The 22,903-nt window shown below is 52.2% G+C and overlaps 6 protein-coding genes and 1 non-coding gene across 7 annotated transcripts; 2 read left to right on the top strand and 5 right to left on the bottom strand.

Annotated features, from left to right (window-relative positions):
• Window positions 1-841: 841 nt before the first annotated feature.
• QC762_213730 (uncharacterized protein) lies at window positions 842-2,204 on the bottom strand. The gene is made up of 3 exons (XM_062888261.1): window positions 1,843-2,204; window positions 1,293-1,779; window positions 842-1,219 (listed from the first exon to the last, which is right to left on the bottom strand). The coding sequence occupies exons 1-3, from the start codon at window positions 2,106-2,108 to the stop codon at window positions 1,109-1,111; spliced, it is 864 nt and encodes a 287-aa protein (XP_062746523.1). The 5' UTR covers window positions 2,109-2,204; the 3' UTR covers window positions 842-1,108.
• A 1,693-nt stretch (window positions 2,205-3,897) lies between these two features.
• On the top strand, window positions 3,898-10,779 carry QC762_0046980 (uncharacterized protein). Its single transcript, XM_062883434.1, has 4 exons — window positions 3,898-4,886; window positions 4,944-7,952; window positions 9,311-9,678; window positions 9,789-10,779. Exons 1-4 carry the CDS (start codon window positions 4,436-4,438, stop codon window positions 10,701-10,703), a joined length of 4,743 nt encoding a protein of 1,580 aa, XP_062746522.1. The 5' UTR covers window positions 3,898-4,435; the 3' UTR covers window positions 10,704-10,779.
• On the bottom strand, window positions 8,153-8,224 carry QC762_0046990. Its single transcript has one exon. It is a non-coding gene; the product is annotated as a tRNA-Thr (tRNA).
• A 208-nt stretch (window positions 10,780-10,987) lies between the features above and the next one.
• On the bottom strand, window positions 10,988-12,868 carry QC762_213770 (uncharacterized protein; the record flags this gene model as incomplete). The annotated part of the gene is made up of 1 exon (XM_062888262.1): window positions 10,988-12,868. The coding sequence occupies one exon, from the start codon at window positions 12,866-12,868 to the stop codon at window positions 10,988-10,990; it is 1,881 nt and encodes a 626-aa protein (XP_062746521.1).
• A 2,847-nt stretch (window positions 12,869-15,715) lies between these two features.
• QC762_213780 (uncharacterized protein) lies at window positions 15,716-19,158 on the bottom strand. The gene is made up of 6 exons (XM_062888263.1): window positions 18,378-19,158; window positions 18,205-18,322; window positions 17,694-18,144; window positions 17,597-17,634; window positions 16,963-17,524; window positions 15,716-16,907 (listed from the first exon to the last, which is right to left on the bottom strand). The coding sequence occupies exons 1-6, from the start codon at window positions 18,597-18,599 to the stop codon at window positions 16,634-16,636; spliced, it is 1,665 nt and encodes a 554-aa protein (XP_062746520.1). The 5' UTR covers window positions 18,600-19,158; the 3' UTR covers window positions 15,716-16,633.
• Window positions 18,961-19,835, top strand: QC762_213790 (uncharacterized protein; the record flags this gene model as incomplete). Its single annotated transcript, XM_062888264.1, has 3 exons — window positions 18,961-19,449; window positions 19,516-19,640; window positions 19,731-19,835. Exons 1-3 carry the CDS (start codon window positions 19,416-19,418, stop codon window positions 19,833-19,835), a joined length of 264 nt encoding a protein of 87 aa, XP_062746519.1. The 5' UTR covers window positions 18,961-19,415.
• A 306-nt stretch (window positions 19,836-20,141) lies between these two features.
• Window positions 20,142-22,151, bottom strand: QC762_213795 (uncharacterized protein; the record flags this gene model as incomplete). Its single annotated transcript, XM_062888265.1, has 4 exons — window positions 20,142-21,136; window positions 21,211-21,314; window positions 21,354-21,805; window positions 21,966-22,151. 4 exons carry the CDS (start codon window positions 22,149-22,151, stop codon window positions 20,166-20,168), a joined length of 1,713 nt encoding a protein of 570 aa, XP_062746518.1. The 3' UTR covers window positions 20,142-20,165.
• Window positions 22,152-22,903: the final 752 nt, after the last annotated feature.

Below are 22,903 nucleotides of genomic sequence, written 5' to 3'. Positions count from 1 at the left end.
GTTGCTGTCGACCACGTTGATGAGCCGCAGGGTGCTGGCTTCTAGTGAATCGGTGAAAGGACACAGATGGTGGGTTGACCCTATCGTGGACGGGCAGAAAAGGTTGGCTGTCAGCAACGGTTGAGAGCAAGGGAAAAGGACAGGATCAAAATATGGAGCCCGGTCCTTCTTTTACTCTCCGAGCACCCCCTTCAGCTCCGGTACCGTGGGCGCCAACGTGACGCTTCTCAAAGCTGGCCGTTGGCAGACCGCAGGAACCAGATCACCCATCATCACCAATGGCAACCCATAGGCTGAACTGCCGACCCCGCTTCTGCTGTCATGGTCCGAACTTGGTTTAGTCCTCGATCGAGGGCAAGAGACCGATAGAAGTCTTGCAGGGGGAGGCCAAGAAGGCGATGGCGAACGGGCCAAGACCGCCATTGGTCAATCCTTGGTTCTCGCTCTTCAGGGCAACAGGGCCTTATCTCAACGAGGCAAGCGGTGTGGGCTTTTAGGGTCGCTTTGTGCGGGGAAAATAGCGGCGAGGTTCCTGATGTACCGCCTCGATGCCTTTTCCCTCTTTGGCTTGATGCGAGCTTACCTGATCACGCTCGGCCAGCCATCCATTTCGACGATGTTGTGAATCTAGCTACCTACCAGCTGTTTTTACACCACCAGGGCATCAGAGACACAGCCCTGTCTCCTGTCTCACCGTGTCGGTATTTTGGTTGGACCTGAGGAGAAAGCAGGCGACGGTGGTGTGACTGTAGGACACAGATGCAAGGTTCTTACCACTCATCCTATTCGTTGACACCGCAGACACCCCAGCTACACACACCACAGACAGCCTTTTCAATCTCTCGACATCTCAGCCCACCAGGGCATCCCGTCCAAAACATGAGGATACTTCACACACACAGACACATACATCGATCGAAGCTTTTGATGGAGAAAACGAGTATTTGTACCACATCCCGTGATGGCATGCAAGGGTGCAATTATGTACATGAAGCATGAGGCGTCCCCTTATCCTATCTACCTTGCAGACTTTCCCTTACCGTCCATCGAAGTTTGAGACCGCGTGGTGAGAACCCACCCCAGAACGTCCAAGGTCAAATCCAACAACTTAAAGGCACTGGGAATACCACTGATTGCTGGAACGGCAGGTAGTGCCCGACTCGCAGCAAGTAGGACCATTCCAGCCCTGACCACCGCATTGGCCCCATCTGGCAGCGCACTATTTTCGTGAATGGTTATTAATTGTTCTATTCTGATCAAGCACCTGGCCTAGAGAGCAAAGGAGGACTCACGTTGGAACCACCGCCGCCGCCGCCGTTGCCGGGGTTGGGGTTGGGAGAAGGCTGGGGCTGGGGCTGGGGCTGAGCACCACCCGAGGAGCCGCCAACGTTGATAGTAGCGGAGCCGGATGAGAAGTAGCCCTCAGTGGCGACAACCTGGTAATCATGGGTTCCCAATCTGAGTCCCGCACGTTCCCAGGCAGCAAAGTGGGTAGCCATGTTGACAGAGCCGCCGGTGCGCTTCTGCTGGCGGACGGACCAGTACTGGTCAAAGGTACGAGTACCCTCGATAGAGGGCTGCTGAACGCGGGTGGACCTGTAGATGTCATAGGTGGCACCGCCATCGACAACGCTTCCCATGCGGGTGGCTCCCGAGGATGGGTTGTAAGTGCCAAAGTTCTCAATCACGTAGTACTCGACAAGAGGGTTTCTGGTCCATCCATAGATGGCCAGGTACGAGTTGCCGTTGGGCTGATAGGTGCCCGTGTAGTTGATGGTGCTGTTGCATACGACCCTTGTCAGCTGCTGGCACCAGCACACGACGACATGTTGCAACACTCACCGAGCAGTACCGGGGTTCCATCCCTTACCACCAACCCAGTTGCCGTTGCCGGACCATGACACCGAGTACTGGCCGCCAGCCTCGTTGGTATACCTCACGTTCGGGCCGCCGTCGGTCCAGAAGGAGAAGTAGTACCCATTGTGTGTACCGGTAGCGCTGGTTGTGTAGGTTTGACGCTTGGCCAGCCCAGGAAGCTCACCGGGGGCAGCGAAGACACCAGTGGCCACTGTCGCGGCGGCAACGAGAAGGGAAGAAAGGGTGACCATCTTGATGTTTCTGGAGAGACAACTGGAAAGTTACAGGCCTGGTCGAACAAGAGAGTTGGGATCAATTTCCTCCGTTGGGCGACAAAGGTGCTTATATAGATTTCCACATGCCAATCTGTTCATTGCCAGCTAGGTGGTATTGGGTCTTCGGAGGAAGCGGATTTTGCCCCTTATCCTTGGCCCAGGCATTCAACTCCAGTCCTTTGCCAGACAACGGAGGTCCCTGCGTTACATGAGGACCTGGTTGTAATGCAACCCCTTGGTTGTGGATTCCTTTCTGGGTGGATTCTGTTCTGTTTGCTGGTCATTGCCCCGGATTCTAGCACCTGTCATCTAACGTCGATTCTACCCACTCCTTGAAGCACTTCCCCACAAATTGGCACAACAGCCCAGTGCAGTGGACATAACCAACAAGAAACTCGTCGAAGATTGAACAACCGACTTTCTTATTACCAGCAGGTAACTGTGCTCTTGACACAAGGTACCTAAGGTACCTACATGTGGGTGATCTGTCGAAATTGGCACTAACATCTTGATCAATGCCGAATTCGTCCAAGCGTAGTTCATGCAAAACAGCACAGTTGGTGAAACAAGAGACGAGAACGGATTCTAGACCGCCATAACACCGCAAATGTCAAGGAGAAAGGCATGGGATCAAAAGCCCTTGCAATTCCAGAGTGCCAAGTTGAACAACTTGGAATTCACACGCAACCGATCTGTGCAATGCAACCAGAAGCGTGACAGGACTGTACACCAAGGTTAGCCGCGCGTATAGGAGGTCTAAATTCAATATACTGAAGACCTCATGACATGGTGTTTCCCTGTGCTAGTCTCCCAGTCAGTTCGACTCTCAAACCGGGTTTCTGGTTCTCGGCCACCGGCCTGTCTGCATCGAGTAATATGGGTTGGTACGTAGACAGCCTTGCCGAAAGATGCAACCCAGTTCGGCAAAAAAGGGAACGGGGCCTTCAGGGAGCGAACTACCGATTCAACCGACGGGTAAATCAATGAGACTACGACCCAAGACCTTAAGCTAAACATGTGCAGTTGTATGTCAATGGATGGCGTCCAAAGAGCCTCATGACATGGGGCCTGCTTCAATTGCTTCAATGGGCAACCACGGGATATGGAGGCCGAGAACTGGTACTGCCAAGCTGAAGGCTCAACATGGGCAGTGGCGGCCGAAAGGATGTCTGCGAACCTAAAAGAACATCTCCCTTGATCAAACTGCGAGTCAAGGAATGTAGGTGATGCAACCTGCCAGAGCGCAAAGTAGGTCGGGAAGCTTGTGTAAGTAGGCAGGGCTGGCAGGTAGTATGTTTGTTCCAGACCTTATGCATTAACGTCAAGTTTTGCTACGGCTCCCAAGGATTTGATATGGTAGGTAGGTATTTTACCACAGTCTATCCGCTGAAACAATGATTCCAACCAGATAGGACATCTCTACCTAGCTGATTGACAAACAATGCACTTGAACCTGTCTAGAGACTTCTCTTGTGTACTCCACCTTTAGGCTGTTTGTTAATCTGGGGTCACAGAGTTGCATTCCTACGGCTACCTGCAGCTCAGAATTAACAGCCTAAATCTTGTAGTCCCACCTCAACCATGTGTGAACGGAGTCCTAATCCCGCTTTCTTGGGCAGGCATAGTGCACACGCAACGCTCTAGCACTGCACGTAACTGTCAGAAATTGTCTCTGGCTATTTTTCACCAAGTGTCCAATTAGGATGCGATTCGATCCAGCGTGGCTTGAAAAGACTGATGGGAAACATCATCACTAACAAGACGTCGAAGCAGCAACGCAGAATCCAACTCCATCTCGATGAATTGTGTGGAGTGTAGGTGCAGGTACAATGCTGGGAGAGACTGGGTGTGTGTGGTAGACAAGGTGAATTGATGATGCCGCCCGGATAATGGGATGGTGTGTATGAAACCAGTTGCACAGAGGGAGGTGGGTGTGGGTGCCCAGGGCAAAGTCAAATGCCACTTTCAAAGTCTCTATGTTTGATGACTGGCAGTTCCTAGCCCGATCCGGAAAAAGCGGTTAGCTGGATAGTGGTTCGATGAGATACCTATCCTTTGTCTCTGAGTGAAGGCTGCCCTGTGAAACAGCTACTTGAACTGATCCTAGTTACCCGGACAAAGAAGGGCATGATGGATCTGGGGTTGATAGGGCTTTGTTGTCCAAGACCTAAAATATACATCTCATCATCAATCGGGTAGCTACCTTACCTACTTAATTTGCCTACACGAGCTCATAATAATCCAGACATTGGTCACAACTGCCCCTCACACCGGAGTACCGAGGTTTTCTCTAAACCGCCATAATGGCATCTCCGAACGACAGCACAATTCGCGATGATTCCGGCTTTGTGGGCGTCCAACGCTCTACAGATACACCTTTTGGCGAGAAGATCGAAGAGCGAGGGTGGAAAAACATGACGCTGGTAGCCTTTCCACTCGAGCGGCCCGAGGTGGCCGAAAGAGAAGCTTACAAAAATGAATCGCCTGTTACCAACAAATCCCTCATCTGGCTACAGGCTCGTCCCAAGGGCTTTGTTTTGATCCGTTGGTTTACTCTCCCGAAGTACGTGACCAAAAATGGTGTGATGGTAGGGCTGTTCCACTCTGTGGACAAACCGGAGGAGCAGGTGGTCATCAAACAGGTGCTGGGCAATATCTCGTGGCGGTTGTCGAGCAATGTCAACGGAATCATACCAGAGATTGAGTACATGACTTTGGACGACCCTGCAGCGTACAGATCGCTAGAATATGACCGTATGTGTTGTCCATCATCGTCCAGACGCAGCTGCTAATAAAATGTGTACTACGTAGCTATTCTGTATCCAATCTCGCAGATGTATGCAGTTCAGATACATGATTACGGAACCAGACCCGACAACGACATTAAAAACTGGCACGGAGACTCACAGTCAACCATGTTCATGAAATACTACAATGGCGGCTCGCTCTGGGAACTCCTGGAGAATTACAAGAAAGGGCGCTTGTCTAAAAATTTGGAGCGTACAGGAGCCGAGGATGTCCCCGAGGAATTCATCTGGCATTTCATCGCCCAAGTCGGGCGGGCTTATGCCTACTTGCACACAGGCCATGTGAAATCTCCAGAGGAGAACCTCCGGAATAACAACCACTTGAAGACCGACTTGAAGCATCCAACGTTGAAAGATTGGGTCTCGATTGGCCACAATGACGGCCACTTACACAATATTTGGCTGCACTACCCTTCTGCTGAAGAAAAACAAAAAGACCCACGACTCGAGAACTTTAACGCCTGTTTTCCACAGATTCACCTTGCAGACTTTGGCCTGGCGTGCGACGTGAAACATGATGTTCACGGTGAATACAAGGCAAGGTTGAAAAGGCTTCCAGAGCCGGGGACGTGGTTTGACAAGATGTATTTCGGTGTGATGCTGAAGACACTGTTGACTATCTCTGAAAAACGCATCAAAGCGTGGGGTCTGGGCAGAGAGCTAGCCTTTCACGTTGCCGAACGGGAGCAAGCCGGCGATGAGATCAAATTTCCCTTTACCAAACTCGCAAGCTCCAAGAAGTTGCGAGCAAAATACAGCGGAGAACTGCTTGATCTCGTGGGGAAGTTTGAGGATATGTTGGATTTCGCAGCCGAAGAATACGACAACACGGCGGACATGAAGGAAGCGACATGTGCATGGTGGACCGAATTTACTCAAACCAAGAAGGTACAAAGGGAAAGACGCTGGGAGGAATGGCCCAGCAACGACTGGCTTTACGGACATGTCATTGCGTTGGCCGACTATAAACTGGATCAGCATAGAAGGGCGAAGGACAAAAGGGATCGCCCGGTCATGTGGACCATGGGCATCAGGGGCGGGATGCCTTATCGGGCTTATGACCCGCAGCGATGGCCTTTCACTGCTACCCAGGACTTTCAGCAAGCTCACATGGCTCTCGTCGCGATTAGGGTACACACGTTTCCTTTTTGGCCTTCCCGGTCGGCTGTCATCATGGTTATGGAAGCCCGCGGTGGGAAGTACAAAGACCTCGTCCGAACAATTCACCGGCACAACAAAATATTGAATGACCGACGAAAACTGCTCAAAATAGCCGAGAAGAATTACATGTATCCGTTCATGAACAACTTTTATGTGAAGCCGCTGATCACCGCCCCCCAGACCGGGACGTCCACCCCTTCGCATGCACATCAGTCTTCAAGCCCACAACAGTCTGGAAGGTCACAGCAGTCCTCGAGCTCGCACCAGTCGTCAATCCCAACTGTGAGCACCAACTCCCCGCTTAGAGATGCTGCCATCGTGGCCCGAGTGAACAAGCCAGTCTGGGAACTATATCCCTTCATGGCCAGGGAGCTTAGTACTCTCGACATCCGGAGATCCCGCCAGATCGACATTGCCACACGTGGGAATCTTCCCGACATTGATAAGAGGACACTTGCCATTGTGGACAAACATGTGAAGAATATTTTGGCGGCGAGAAGCTCTTTTTGGGCCGAGGTGGAGCGCAGAAAGGTCAAGCACCTACAGGAGGAAAAGCATCATGAAAATTCCATTTTTGAGGGCAGGAAGGCTGATTATAGCTTGGCTCATGTTTACAAGGAGAGAAACATAAACACCCAAATCAGCATGCATCACGAGTTCGACCGCAAGCATAACGATACCATCCGTAGGATTGACAACGAAGTTCGATTCTTGGAAAGCCTCATGGAATGGTGGAAGGACCAGATATCGTTCATCAACAATCAACAATTCACAGAGGGTGGCACTGTGCCTGTGCACCGTGATTTCAAGAGCAAGCCCGGTCTTTACGATGAGTGGATGTTAGAGGCCGAGCACGAGCAGTCAAGCTCTGCCGATCCTGATGGGAAATCCACGATCCTGCCAGACCCGAATGACCCCTCATACGAAAATAGGGCACTTGACCGCCTGGAAAAATACTGCGAATACATTTTGAGAACAGGGTTCTTCGAAAACCCAGACATGACCCTCAAAGATGTCACAAACCTGCCGGCATTTTGGGCAGCTGATGATACGATACTACTCGAGGCAGAACAAGCTGCAGAAAACTCCTTTGCTGATGGGTTATCGATGTCGGCTGACGAGGAATCTGTCACACCTCTTAGAAACTTGTTTAATGCGCCGGGCGATCTGGACGACGGGAGAATGGACCAGACTATTCAAGACAATATAGATGCTGCTGAGGGGAACTCGTCATACATTGATTCCAGTGTGAGGCGCTCCACTCCCACGACGAAGGGAATTCCGCTGGCCGAGTACTACCGCAAGCTCTATGCCGGTGAAAACCCTTGGGCTGGAGAGGAAGACGCTGGCGATGGCGATGACGCTCCTACGATGGCTAAGATGTCGAGCGTCATGACTCTCCAGGTCCTGAGCGAGGATGAAGATGGCGGTACCAATACACTGTCTAGAAATCTGAATATTCCCACTTGTCAGGGGAGGTTGGTGGCACAAACTCTGCCTGGAAGGTATCAGGGCACCACGGTACCGAGCCAAGGACCAAAGACGTCTCAAACCAGGACCATCACCCACAGCGTTGATTCAGCACTGGGCCCAGCTTCTGAGAAATTCTGTCAAGGTCCTAGACCATGGACTTCACTGGATGACTTTATGCGCAGTGGAATAGAATCTCGTCTTTTCGGTCCATTGCCAGTACAAACTTTTGATCCCAAGCAGTGTATACGAGCATGGCATCTGAGGCTAGAGGGCGACAGCACTCCAGAGGAGTATGTGAGGAATGGAATGGACAAGGCCGTACAGCACGCGATACGGGTGGAGGAGGAATTACAAAATGGGGCTTGGGATGATGGGGCTCGTGGGTCGAAGCGAGGACGGCGTTCTCCAAGGTTTCGGTCAAGTGCAAAAAGACGCAGGGAAGTGTGATCTGGGTGTTGGCTTGTTGTTGTCTGTTTGCCATTTCTGTCTACTGTTCCAGGTTTTCATGAAGAATTTGCAATTACAAAAATGTTCCATTTGTGTGATCAGGATCAACATAACTGGTTATGGTAAAATTAATGCCTACTACAGGAATCGAACCTGTGCTCTTCGCATTACAAGTGCGACGCCTTACCACTTGGCCAAGCAGGCTTTTATGATTGGATGCTTTACCACCCAGACTCAGAATTCATATCATGCGACAGAAATGACGTCTTTTTCCTTCTCTTGTGACTAAGTCTTTTCAGCATTGCTATTCAATTGGTCTTGGTTCCAAAAGAGGGTGCAGTGCGGCTTATTTTGCAGGTGATGGGCAAGCCAAGCTCTCCAAACTTCCGAACGATGACACAAAACCACCCATCACCAGTGTGCTCAGGCTGCCAGAGCAACCCCTCATGCAATACTACCAATATATGTATGCATCTCAGACTAGTGAACCACCTGCCTAGGAGCATGCTTCGGCTGATATTTTTGTCCGCCGAGTATTTCCATTGTATTGCATATCTCGATACCTAGTCACTGGCTCGTTACCCAAGGTACCTCTGTCCACACTCCCCCTCCTTCGTGGGTATGTGATCACCGCGACGGGTACCCTCCCTCAAGTGAAGGAGGGCATGGTACCTTACCTACCTTTCAGGTATATAATGTGGCTAGGGTTTAATACCCTAGGTAGTATATGACGGGACATACTCCGAAGCATTGACAGCACAATTGTCTGCTCCGCATTCTACTTGAACATAAATCCATTAATCGTGGACACCCTGAGAGTCATGTTTGCCATTATCACCATCCTACCCTTCTTACTCGTATTCCAATTCTGGGTCCTATTTGCCTCCCCACTCGACGTCCAAGTGTCCAGCAATACTAGTTCCACGCTGTCGATTGAATCTTCCTTCACTCCAGTTTTGCCCTCTCGTTTCATCACCCAGTCCCATACTTCGGGCTCTCTACGCGGGTCTGTGCTTCTTTATAACGGCAAAATTCACACAATCGGCCCCAGCAACCGGGTAGTCTCCATTTTGGCCGTTAGAGATGGATACATTGCATATACTGGTGACGATTTACCCGAGGCTGAACGCACTTTGTCACAGTCGTCCTCTCCAGTCAGGAAAATCAACCTCCGACGTCGAGTTGCGGTACCGGGGTTAATAGACTGCCATAATCACATTGTTCTCCTCGGAAACAGACCCGGTTACCATACCCCTCTGGAGCTGTCCTTGTCGGTTGCTGATGTGAAAGCAACATATCAGCAGCGTGCAAAAGGGGTGCCAAAGGATGGGTGGATCACAACCATCGGTGGCTTTTCTCCCAATCAGCTCGAGGAACAGAGACTCCCTACGTTGGAGGAGCTGGATAGCGCAGTGAACGACAACCCAATCTTCATCTCCACATCCTTTTCTGGTCCGGCTACCACAAATACAAAAGGCAGAGAGATCTTGGAAAGAGAGGCTAGCGTGGTGATAGCGACGAATGGAAGTATTGCATCTGGACTGGAAAATGGAAAAGCGCTGTTGTGGCTGAGGCAGAGCTTGTTGGGGTTTGAGGAGAGGAAGAGGAGCGTGAGGAGTGCAATGGAGTATGCAGCCAGCGTCGGAGTGACAACACACGTAGGTTCTTCTTGCGATATATGTCCCCTCACCTTCATGCTCCGCCTGCACACCCTGCCACAGATGTTGGTGAACATTATTGGAGCTCTTACTAACCCAGGCCACCAAAGCTGGATCAAGGGGCCTTCAGTGCGACCAACACATCCTCGGACGGTGCTGCCTCAGAAGATCTGTATACCTTTCATCTTCCTTGGCTCTCGGTGTACAATGACCTCGACGGCATCATCCGGCTTCGCATAAACTTCCTTCACGATGACACAACGACAGAAAACCCTACTCTTGTAGAGCGCCTGCGCAACACGTTCCCTTTTTTTGGCAATGACATGATGCGTACCGGTGCCATCGGCGAGTTCGCCGTCGGGATCGCAGACTACGCCGGCGGGCCCGTCTTTGAAGCTGCCGCCCTTAAAATAGCCAAGGCAGGGTGGCGGCTGGAGGTACACGCTCTTGGAGAAAATGATCTCAAAACACAACTAGAGGGCTTTGAAAAGGTCGACGCCGAAGTCTCCATCAAAAACCTACGCTGGGTTGTCGCCCATGTGCCAAGGATCTCGACAGATTCTCTCAGAAGACTAAAGGCATTAGGGGCGGGTGTGAATGTTTCTGGCTGGCTCTACCTTTCAGGGATAGGTAACACAACAAACCCCGCCGGACCTCCTTTTCGAAGAATCCTGGACAGTGGAATCCGTGGAGGGTTCGGTCCTGATGGGGCGAACATTGCTCCCTTGAGCCCGTGGCCTCATGCGTATTATGCAATTACTGGAAAAAACGCCAAAGGAGAGCTCATCAACCCCGGCCAGTCAATCAGCAGACAAGAAGTTCTGGAGCTCTTTACGAAACGCAACACTTGGTTCTTAGGCGGGCCTGACGAGCATAGCTTGGGTATTCTCGAGACAGGAAGGCTGGGTGATGTAGCAGTGCTTAGTGAGAACTACTTCACAATTCCGGAGGAAAGGATCAAACAGTTGAGAAGTGTGTTGACGGTAGTTGGAGGAGTGGTGGTTTGGGATTCAGGGGAAATTTGATGTAGCATGCTTGTATGCTAGGTAGGAGATCAACAATATTCAACTTTTATTCAAGATCAGCGCAATGAACAGTTACCCAAATCGTACCTACCCATCAGGACAAAGAAATGCATGCCCATGACCCCGACACATCTATTTACCCCCTCTAAACCATCAAATCCCCTACGCAATCCTAAATGTCCACATTTCTCATATCCAGTCACAAAGTGAATCCTTTAACTTGCAACGCGTCAGCGTGACTAAACAAATAAAGGGTACCGTACCCAGCTTCTAAAAGACAAGGTTCAGGAATCAAACAAGGCTCCGAATGCAGGAACGCCCCTGCTCTCCAGCCCATATACCACCTTCTCGGTCAGCTTCTGGTTACTGATAATCACCACGGCCTCGCACTTGCCGACAATCTTTTTCCGTCCAGTTGAGTTGGTTCTCCCCTCAAGTCTCGCGTACTGCTCAGGTCCCTCTCCTTGGCTCTCCTCCCAAACTCGATAGGCCAATTTGACCAAATCTGGCCTTTTGAATTTGGGGCCGCCCTTGGAGGTATCAATGATGATGGCACGCGGGTCGGTGGCGTAGAGCAGATCAATGATGTCCTGCCCATACGTCTGCAAGGGTGACTTGGTGGACCAAATGATTCTCACAGGGTGGTCTGGCTTTTGCACAAACAGACTCAGGCACGGCGCGATTCCAGATCCCGTCGCAACAATGACGCACGGTTCAAACATGCCAGCGACTCTCATGACGCCAAACTGCGGCGTGCCCCTCGTGTAGACGTGCGTGGGCGGATTGGCGATGATCTTGGACGTCCAGTCTCCCGCCTTGGACACAATGACCGAATATCCCTTTTCACCGGCATGCGACAACCCTTTGTTTTGTTTTTGCGTCTTCTCTCTCTCGACCGACACCATGGAGCTGCCGCTACTGCTTGTCTGGTGGGTGGCATCTTCAATCTTTGGAGCATACGGATGAGGGATGACCCCGAACCCGTGCGTCTCTCTCAGAGGGCTGTCGGTCAATTTGACTGCCTGCCCATAGTGCACATCCCTGTACTCAAAATTGAGCTTGACGCAATGGCTCGATAGCACCTCGGCCTCGACCTTTCTGAGCCTTAGCCTTGTCCAAGGGTAGACGACCAACCCCGTGATGACCACCAACATCCAAAAGTTGGGTGACTGCACGAGCCCCGTGCCGAAATCGGGGGTGGAGTTCTCATAAGTGAGAAGCAAGACCTGCACCCAAAACAAAAACACCGCCGTCCATCCCATGAACCTGTGGACGCCTTCAAACCAGTTGTGGTACCTTCTTCGGAACTCGGGCCATGCGGTCGCGAGCATGCTGACCAAGAGTGCGAGGATGGTGTAGCTGACGAGGTAGATGTATCCCTTCACCATCCCTTGCTCCTCGGCGATGTCGGAACCAGTCCACTCCAGCGTCAGGAGCACAAGAAACGCAATGTACCACGCCGTAGCAGCCACGGCACACCCGGAATGGACACCGCCGTAGGAGTAGATCTTGGCCCCCAACCTCCTGGCTCTCAGAGGGAGGTACTTGGTGACAACCTTGTCGGCAAAGACCCAAAAGAAAGCATTGACCACATGCTCATTTCTGACCAGCAGCGCGGCCAAAACGTTGGCCGTGACCGCTATACTGGCCTGTTGATAGGTGAACCTCTCAGCCTGACTTGACAGCCCGTGTTTGGCAGCGAGGACGACGAGGGCCGAGAGGTTGCCCAAGAATGCCAGGCAGAAGATTCGGCGGTAGACAGAACCAAAATTGTAACGAAAGTAGCGATAGGTTCGGGACCCTTTCTTCGGGGGCAACGGGCCTGGGTCCAGCCCAGCAAGTGTGACAGGACAATCAGGTTCGTCCTCTCTGTCAGTGAGAGAAAGTGGGGTGGAGATGATGGTGACTCTAGGAGACGGAGTAGAATCAAGCTTAGCGAGCCCATCCTCCAATTGGCGGGGCGTAGTAGCTATTGCTGTGGCCGGAGGCTGTCGGGGAAGATCAACTTCCTCGTCATCCGAGTGGTCAGATTCACAGTCCGAGGGCTCGTAGATATCCATATCTTGTGGGAGAGTCTGAATAGGGGTTCCGGGGTGAGCATGGTTTTGAGAGAGGTCACTGATAAGTCCGTGCCGTTGTGTTGTTGATAGCGAAGGCATCGTCATCTTGTACGTTGCTTGTGTGTGGATGTTGGGTCTGTGCGTGTGTACGTGTCAGAGTCTAACAGACAACACGGTAAGGTAGTTAGCGTCTCAAGATGGTGACAAGATGAATAAACACTGGAATGCTTTGCGAACCTTGATACAGCTTTACACTCCCTATGTAACAGATTGCCTGGGGCTGATACCGAAAACTGCTCTTTGTTGACGGGGTATTTGAAACTTGGAGCCTAACAGATCCGCGAAGTTTCAAGAATGAGATGGTCAGGGTAAGGTACCTCGGTGTCCTATATGACTGCCCATGTAATCTGAAGTGGAGATTTAGAGAAAGGCAGAAGCAAGGAGGCAACTACTCAGTCTTATTATACCTGGGGATCTTGTACTTTTAAAGACGCATAGCGCCCAGAATGGCATCTTCAGACTTCCTCTTCCCCGAGATCCAATAGTAGGCTACTTGCCGGACCATGCCATGATCCTGGCGTTCCCCCGTTCCCCCCTTGGGGGCAGAGAATCTGGGCATTATTGAGGGAGCCTAGGTTGTGGTCTTGTCGGCTGTGGGATGCATAGGGGGGCGGGAGGTCGGAATTTTGCCCAAAGTAGTCAGGTCGTCCAGTGATAACTATCTCCTAGCTTGGCTTGGCTGCGGTATTCTTATGGACGTAGGTAGACTACTTCTCTGGTGTCTGCAAAACAAACATAGGTACAACTGGACTGGGTCCGGGCACTATCTGTGTGCGATCGCCTCAAATAGAGCCCGCGTGTAACCCGTTGTACCAACCTTCAGGGCTCCCGAGATCCATAACGGAAAAGGTGGGATGTGTCTTCGCCTATCGTGGTCGGCTCTATGCATGGACGATGGAAGGGAATGCAGGGGTAGTGCGAGAGCACATCCTGTTGGAAAGGTTCATGTGTGAGGTAAGGTACCTGGTGAGATATTCCGGGAACGAGGCTGACGCATTGTTCACTCTTTGCATGTGGCGTTCTAGAAGAACGTGTCGAAGTATCCAGCACCCCGGCAAAACGGGGGTTATTTGTAAAAAGTAAAAAGAAGGGGAAAAGTTCGAAGTGTGGGTGACAGCCGGCAAAGAGGGTACAGGGTCTCATGGACCAACAAGACTACCTAGGTACCTCGGCAGGCAGATAGTTTGGGGGTTGAGCATGTATCAGCTTTGCTCCTTTGACATTTAAAGCTGCTGCACACACAACTGCTTCTCTGATCCTCCCCAAACACCACGCAGGATTTGATCAGTGACCTGCAATCCTTGTATCGCAACCTGCCTCGCAACCTGCCCGTTTTGCTGAACGAGGTGGGGGGCTCATGTTCGGACGGATGGAGACAGCCGTGACTGAGTTTCGAGGATGATAGCAATCGTTGTTCATGACGTGCTTCTTTGCGTGCTCATCTGGTAGCATGTCACCATGCAGAGAAAACTTACAGGCCGTGGGAATATTGGTGCCCTACCGGTAGTAGAGGACGCCGACGCGCTGTAGATCGTTCCGTTCGGATGAATTCCCTTGTCTGGTCATTTGTTGTAGTCTTCTCGATGGCACCTGCTTGTTATCCTGAGTTTTGGGCGTCATGATGAAAATGTTGGTGTGTTTTTTTGTGTAGTACTAGTCGGCAACGGAAGAAAATCTGTCTAGTGGTGAGCTAACTCAGCCTCAGGATAACAGGGGTTACGCGCAGAGTGCATTCATGTGTAATTCGGGACGTTATGCAAGTGTTCCATGGATCGCAGGCGGTCAGAGATGTGGTAGTCAGTAATGTAAGCAGTTTAACGCAACGTCTGTGATCAGCGCAAGGGGCCGGGGTCCCATGAGAGGTAGAAGCGTCGACGGGGGTTTAATGGCGTCTGCGAGCTGACATTTTTTACTACGGCGATATGCCAATGACTGGCAACGGTACTCAGAGTCGGAGAGGTTGATGTTGACGGGACGGGTTGCAACTGCTACAGACAGCATCGAGTCTGTGTGGAGTCCGTGGTAACCTGCCGATTCGGGGAGCCATAGATTTCGATGTTGCCATCAAAGAGGAGACAGTCTGACAGGTCTGAGGTCGCCAAACCATGGCGATATGACGACTTCGGTGGCATGTGATAAAACCGTTCGCTTTACAAAACATTGGTTGAAGGAGCACAGGAGGTTCTCGGATCTCGAGATAAGGTAGGGAGAGCTGTGGTGAGGATAGGCGACTCCACTAGGTGCCAAGAGGCCAGGGTTTATTTTTCCGCAAAGATCGTGCGCTAAATGTGCTTAGCTCCGATGCTTGCCGTGATCATCCTTCGAGCGGCAACGACAACAACGGCAACCCAGGCACAAGCCGTGAAAGCTTCAACACTCGGCTTGCAACATGGTGGCTTGCGGGAGGACCTGTGGTATGCGTGGGGGCTGCCCGGCAGAAGGTGGGGTTGGGGGGTGGTACTTACCTGGAAGGGGTTACAGACACTTTCCTAATTGAGCAAGATGCACCTTGCTGGCCAACCGGGCTTCTGTGCAGCTTCCAAGCCTTCCAGTGGCCGGATGCCCGTCCGAGGCCCATCACCGCTACATCGGCGACAGTGACGAGTATCATGAACCAAAAAATGAAGCGATTGTGAATCCACGACCCGCATTATCGCGACTCTCACAACTCTCGCCGCTTCCTTCCTGCGAGAACCAGCTCCCGTCCTGTCGGCCAAACTGTTCCGTCTGACGCCGCGGGCGATAAAGCTCGACAACGCACCAAGCGAATGGTTGCAGTGTCACGTCACCAAAAAAAAACACCGCCGTGGGGGGTGCCTCGGAGCAATTGGAAGCCTTGCATCTCTGGGACTGATCTGTTTTCCCTCCGACCGACTGATACCAGAAAACAACCACGAACACACACACAGATACAACGATTTCTCACCGAGCGCTCATTTGGGCTGCAAACCGGCGAGCTTGAACATCCTGGCTGCAGCATCGGCCACGGCTCTCCACAGTCGCTATCTTGCCCTGCATCATATCTACAATAACCCTGAAGCGAACATAATTATTTGGAATTTTTCCTCTACTTCGTACGTCAGTGGTTATCATCGATTCGCTTGCCGGACCGCCAAAAATGGCTCCCAGCGCGGCGATCACAGGCTTTGGGCAAGGCAAGCTTGAAACTGGTTGTTTGTCTCTTTCTCAACAAGATTCCAGCAGCTCAAAAAGACCGTCCTTAGTACGGCAGCTCAAAACTCGCAGCACCGGAATCGGCCCCTTAAATCCCGTCCGTTCGGGGCCCGTGGAGTACCTACGAGGAGGTAACCAACATCTTCTACAGCTCGGACTCGTGGCACCGCGGCTCAGGCTGAACCACAACTGTGCATCATCCTCGACGAATGTTTCGTTCGCAATCCTACCGTCAAATGAATTGCGGTGGAGTTTTGGATGGGGTCAGACGTTAGCTGTTGCCGCCAGGGCTCTGTGCTGCCTTCATCCGTCTCTGGCGCAGAATAACACTGATCACAATCCTTTCCATAGTCGAGCATTATTAGGACATGATGTCTATTTTATATCTCTTCATCGGTTCCGTTTGGGTTCCTTGGAGAGCAGGGACATGGCGCCTTTTATTTTTGGGCTGTCACCCCTCTTCATCAATATAGATGAGGCACTCTCACGATGCGCAAGGACGGAGTGTGACCGGATGGATGGCTATTTTCTAGACATCGCTGGTTCGGCTGTCTGGAAGGGCAACTCGAAGTCACTTGCTAACAGTTCGCAAACATCATGGTTGATCGAGCCGGGAATCACGGAGCTCTCGGTCTTTCACACAGCACGTCCGAGGATGTGTGTGGCTCCGTTGCCCCTGGTTCTCCCCTCCTTCCCGTCATAGAACTCGTTCACCCACTCAACCATCCTCGCGATTGACTCTAGCTGCACCCGCTGCACCCCTTGGTTACGCTCTCCACTTCTGGTGTCTAGATCGTTGCAGTGCCTGCCTCCGGGGATGAGATGCACTGGCGCGTCAGGCGTACTTTCCAGAGGTCGTCCAGGGCGGGATATGCTCGAGACAGATCCAGAGCGCCAGGGGTCGAATTCTCTGTCGCTGCGTTAGCAAAACAAGGAGAAAGAAGTTGACCCTGTGGAAGACGTACCCGTTCGTCCATATTAACCGAGTTGTTTTCACGAACCAGCCGCCGGTCAGTTGGTTGACGTCGGCCTCTGTCTTGCCCAGTGAGAGACCCGACCTGACGTCCCCCTGGTCTGGAAACATCAGGCGGCACTGACGCTCAAAGTACTCGGGACTAACGTGGCGGGACATGATGGATGGTTGCCCTGCTGGTGCGCCTGCCTGCCAGTAAAAGAAGGGCTCATTGCAAAGCATCCAGAACCACTGCCTGTTGAAGGTGTTGCTGACCGAATAGTCGGTGTAGAACGGACTGGTCACGTTGTAGCTGTCATAGCAGCCGGTCGAGTTGACCTGGGCCCAATCTTCATAGCCATAGTTGCTGCAGGCATCGGGTAGGAATTCGTGCTTGAACCAGGCAGAGTAGTTGATCAGAGCTTTTTGCAGCCCAACACCGTTGCTTGCCGGCGAGGAGGTAGGAGCTCCGCTTGGGAACCACAGCTCAGTGCCCCATCCGTCAAGATCTACGGGACGAACCCCCTGAATGGTGTCGCACATTTGGTAGAAACGGTGGTAGCTGGAGGTGATGGCTTTGTTAGGGTTCCATTGTCAGTGAGGCCAGGTGAGGTAGGCACAAGCAAGCGCAATGGCGAAACACCTACAAATGTACTGCCACTCTGCCAACGCAAACCCAACCGCTCTGGTTGTCTTTGTTAGGCGCCACAAGGTCTCTTGATTTCTCCATGAGCTGAGACGTACGACGCAAAATCCCCTTTCTCCTTGATGTCCCCCAGTCCAAAGCCTTCTTTCAGACTTTTCACCTCTTCCTCACTGCCATGTTCCAAAACCTGGTCGATATGAGCCGTGATCTTCTCAAAATCTTTGCTACAGTTTCGCGGCATGCCCTCCCAGATAGGTGTGAAGTATTCCCAGAAGTGTCGGATGGCTTGAACGGGTGCCGAGCTCGCATGGTAGGCCCAAAAGGTCCCGGGAGACAGGTGGTCGAGCCAGGCGGCGAGATTGCCAGAGTAGGAGCCTCCTACAAAAATCCATGGAGCCTTGGGGGCGTTGGACCGACCGGATTCATCAAACGGAAGCTGAACTTGGCGGGCGAAATGAGCAAAATCAGCGACAGAATCGTTGAGGGTCAGGTACGTCATGTTGACCGTGGAGAGGTGGGAGAAGGGAGAGGAATCGCCCCAGTAGCGGTCTTTTGTGTCATTTTAGCCGGTGACCCATCTCGTGCCTGAGGGGAGGGTTGAAAATTTACGTTCAATCAGGAGGATTGCAGCTCCAATGGCCTGGGCATAGAGACCAACTATGGTCTGGTTTGTCAAGAAACCGCTATAATATTCGGCGCTGGCCTCTCCTGGAGAAAATACCACCACCTGTACGTGACTTTAGTGATTGACCTGGGGCGACAAGAAAAGGGGAAGGAAATACAGGAGAGCCCGGGCCATCCCAGTAGGTGGTATCCCACCAGTATCTCTGACTGAACGTCCCCAAAGATGGGTTAGAGTGGTCAATCAACTGACTGAACCTGCTTTCACTGCCCATCAAGGTGTCTAGGTTGAGTGTTGCGATGTTGGGCTGGGGGGCTGGAGGCAAGGGCAGTAACGCACCGACACGCCCTAGGAAGGTCAAAACAAGGACAGACGGCTTCATTTTGAAGCCCAAGAGCAAAAGGTGAAAAGACTGGACATGAAGAGAGAGAGAGAGAGAGAGAGAGTCACAAGATTCGGGGATTGCTGATGTGTATTTGAGCCACTTGACAGAAGAGCATGTAGGTAGGTAGCATTGCAACGAAACACACCCATACCTCCATGCTGCAGTCTATCTATCTGGAGTTGCACCACCGGCTTCAAGCAACCCGTCAATACAGGCAGACTCACAGGGTCGGTTCAGGAACTGAGAGGTAGCCCAGAGGTGCCTCAGCATGCGAGATAAAGTGAGGCTGATCAGCAGATCATTTGTAGTGAGGGCCGAGAGCATCTTGGTTTTCTGGAAAATGCAAAAATAACCGAAAGAGCATAGCCATGGGCGTTCTGTGCAGAGTTGAAATCATGGTAGCGACTCAAACCAAACAGTATGGTTGGAAATAAGGGATGGTGACCGTGAGTGAGTTCCGGCTAAGTGAGCTCGGCGAGTTGTGTTGCACCCGCCCATGTCCGAGCTGGATGGCCTCGTCTTGTAGATGATGAGCCGGAGACAAGACTTGGTCGGCTAGTGTTTCTTGGTGGTTGGAACGACAGCTGGGAAATGGCCCGTGCACAAAAACGACCCATAGGTTTCACGTGATTCCGCACGTGCCTTGATCCTTGCTCAGACTTACAGTGGCAGTCAGCACTGACCACCTCAAGGTGGGAGCTCCACTGGCTTCTCAGCGACAGTAGCCAGAGCTCCGAGAACAGAAGCGCAAGCATCACCACCTCGAACCCCCCTCGCAATTGTCGACGCTAGCCCGCCTCAATTGCAGCAAAAATGGCGACAGGCACGGCTTCCGAGATCCCGCGGCGTATGTTGCTTCCCCCATTCGCAACCTATTATCTCCGTCATATTGGCTAACGTAACGAGCACACAGAGGCGACCCGCGAGGAGATGCGTGATGCCAAACTCCCCATGGCGTACCGCGACAGCTGCGGCCACCTCTTGATCCCCCTCAACCGCTGTCGCCAGGACACATACTACCTTCCCTGGAAGTGCAACGTACGGATTCCACCCCAGCGTCCCTGTCAACCGACTGGCCCCCGAACCGCTCTCATCGTGGGGTAGCTGACAATACTGACCACACCACAGGACGAGAGACACAGCTACGAAAAGTGCCAGTACGTCGAGTTCAAGAAGCGGGTGGCCAAGATGGACGAGCTCAGAGAGGCCAAGGGAGGTGCGCGGAGTAACTAGAGCGTTGGAAGACGGCGGGGAAACGAACGGGCGAGCACAGGAATCACAAGACGGGCTTGCAGTGTACATACAGAATAAGAAGGTGAAGCATGGTTGTCTAGGCTGGGAAATCATAGACAGCAATTGCATCACACACGAGCAAACACCTGCCTAGGAATCTCGAAGACCAGGAAGCTGACAATCCGGGCATAGCTGAGGCACAGGAACAGGACAGTGTCTGTTCAGTACAACAACATTGCTCGGGCTTGTCCATCATCAGGCTACGAGCTAGGCAATCTGGTTCGCTTATATTCAGTCTGTAAAGCTCTAGGGTTTTGCCGACCCGCCTATCTATCTAGGACCCCCTCTCTGTGCGAATTTCTCGAGATTTTCAGGTCTTTGGAAATGGATTCTTCCATCAACTTTTGGTGAGACAATGAGGACCCCCTTTTCATCGTCTTTGCCAAGCACCATCTTATACCTGACGGCCCAAAGACCGGAGTTCCGACTGCTCAGATACGGATTGTTCAGGTACTTTTTCACAGCCAACGGGGCCTGCTTCTTCTTTCTGTTCTCGGTGGCCATGGAAATAAACGCGTTGTCGATGTCTGACCACTCCCCAAAAGCCTTGAAAAAGAGGTCGGTGTCGGTCATGCCTTCCGCTTCACCCTCTCGCAACGATTGTTCCTTGCGGAGCATAGAGAAACCTCCCCAGCCGTTGGCCAACCACTCAGTCATGGCAACGGTGTAATTTTTCTCATCACGAATATGCTCTTCAATTCGCGTGCCATTGACATGCTCTTGGAGAACCCATTTCGCAGAGAAAATTCTGTCCCCTTCGGGCCTCGCCAGTGAGGCATTCACCCTCAAGCCTCCTATCTGAAGAAAGCGGCCATCGGCGTGCCTCTCGGACACGGAGTTCTCCAACGCAGCTCTCATCGCCTTCCCGGTGATCAGCTTCAATACAAGCTGGTTCTGGAACAGCAAGCAATCAATGATGTCAGCCCCGATCACTTCGAACTGTCGCTGCTCCTCGGATGCGGATCCAAGAATCCGATCACATCTTATGGCACCAGACAAGAACAGGGCTATGACAGCGTCGCAGTAGGCCATCATGGAACCGGCAATGAGATTACCAAGCTTGGTCTCAGAATGCCGGACAGCTGCCTCCTTAGCGTTGATCCTGGAGCGAGAGACGAAAAGGGGCTTGGTGGTCAAACTGGCGAGGTCAGGAGTGACAGTGTCAATTGTCTTGAGCATGCAGACCGAGGGAGAAAGAGATGCAAAAGGTGGGTAGCGTTCAAGGTGATGGAATTGCGTCACTGAAAGAAACACAGCCACCTGTCAGTCTTTGCAAGGAGACCCCAAGGCAACAAGGACAAGATACGACGCCTACCTTTGACACTGTCCAGCTCCGGCAAGTCCTCGCCCTCCTTTTGACGCACATCTCCACCACACTCAACCCTTCCCACGCCGCGCCGCTTTTGACGACCCTGATCTCTGGACTGGTGACCTCGTATCGACCACTGCCCACCTTACCCTTGCTTTCCCCCTCGCTGTGCTGCCTGCATCACAAGCTCAGGGTAAAAAGTCCCCACGGCCTCACGGTCATAACCTCCAAAGATAAAATCCACCCTCTCGAGCCCCTTTTCCTGCGTCGCACCACTGAGAAGGAGGTCCTCCGCCAGTCTCATATTCGTCACCGCAACCACAAGATCAACCCTGTACTCTGTCCTCAGCACCTTTGCACTGGATTTCGCTTCACTCACAAGAAACTCCTTGTGCTCCTTAGGTAGATCATCCAACACATTGGTGGAGTGGACATCCCAGTCCATGCCAACCATGCCAAAGAAGCCAATCTTGTACTTTCCCTGCTGCCGGATATCAAAAACGCGCTGGGCTGAAGGAGAAACCAGCGCGGCGGCGGGGGACACGACGAGATTGGTCATGGGGGCGGAGACACCGGCGTCTTGAAAGCAAAATGCGGAAGACTGTGCTTCTGAGGAGCGATGTTTGGGAGAGGCAGAAGCCAGCCCGAACGGGGGAAAGGTAGGCTCTCTGGGGGAGCTGCTGGGGGTATCTAATATCAGTCAGTACACGGCACACAGGAATGACAACGGGAGTTGGGAACATGCCAGAGATGCAGCACACTACATCAATGGGCAGCTGTGATAAAACAGTCGTGATCCTCTCCGCATTTGTAGTGGCTTGCCCGTTCGGGGTAGCTGGGGCAAAGACGCCACTGCTGAGAACCACAATCGGGGTGGAGGAGTTTTTAGGATTGCCCCGGAGTTCAACCTTTAAGGGGTTCCCCCCGTTTTTGGCCGACTCGAGCATGGTGGCAAAGCGAGCGACATGCTCCCGGTTTAGCGAGTGGTACACATCGTTGAAATGGTAGATTGTCAACACGTCGCTGCAGCCAAGTTTGGGTTTGGGCTGGGCGACCCCGGGCCTGAGATGCTTCGGGAGGTCATCGACGTGGGTGGTTGTGTGTGGGCCCGGGTAGACTTTCTCTCCAATGACCAGACCTGTTGCCAACAGACACTGGCAGGCAATACTTCGTTTCATCGCCTTATGTTCGTGTAGTCTGCAGGCAAAGAACGATGCAGAATGGTGGTGGCCGCTGTGTTTTGGATTTGACAAAAGAGTGTCGGGTCACCCAGGACAAAGTGGTTTAAATGAGAGACATGGGTGCGACTGAATGGTTGGCGAGCGCAAAGGGGGAGAAAACAAGGAGCACAGCGCAAGGCTGGCGGGTTTGTGTATATAGGGGGGCTTGCCCACCGGTTCCGAAGCTGGAGAGGATGACCCCCTGACTGCAGCCACCAGCGAGGGAATTCCACAAGGCGCTCAACCTTAAAACGCCATCAAAGTTTCCAGTCCGTTTCGACGTTTGAGGTCTGCGTAATTCCCCGGGAATTAGGACTGGAGTTGTTGACCGCAAGGACAGAAACTTGAACTGTTCTGTCCTGGGTATGTCAACAGTGTCATGAAATCCACACTATATCAATTGCGGGTAAAACATTGAGCATGAGGCTGAAGAGGAGAACATTTCAACAACTACAATCAGAATGGAGAAAACATCCAAT

This window comes from Podospora pseudocomata, assembly GCF_035222375.1.
Source record: "Podospora pseudocomata strain CBS 415.72m chromosome 2 map unlocalized CBS415.72m_2.2, whole genome shotgun sequence".
NCBI lineage: Eukaryota > Fungi > Ascomycota > Sordariomycetes > Sordariales > Podosporaceae > Podospora > Podospora pseudocomata.
Note: the sequence above shows the minus strand (reverse complement) of the source record. Positions and strands in the feature narration are given on the sequence as shown.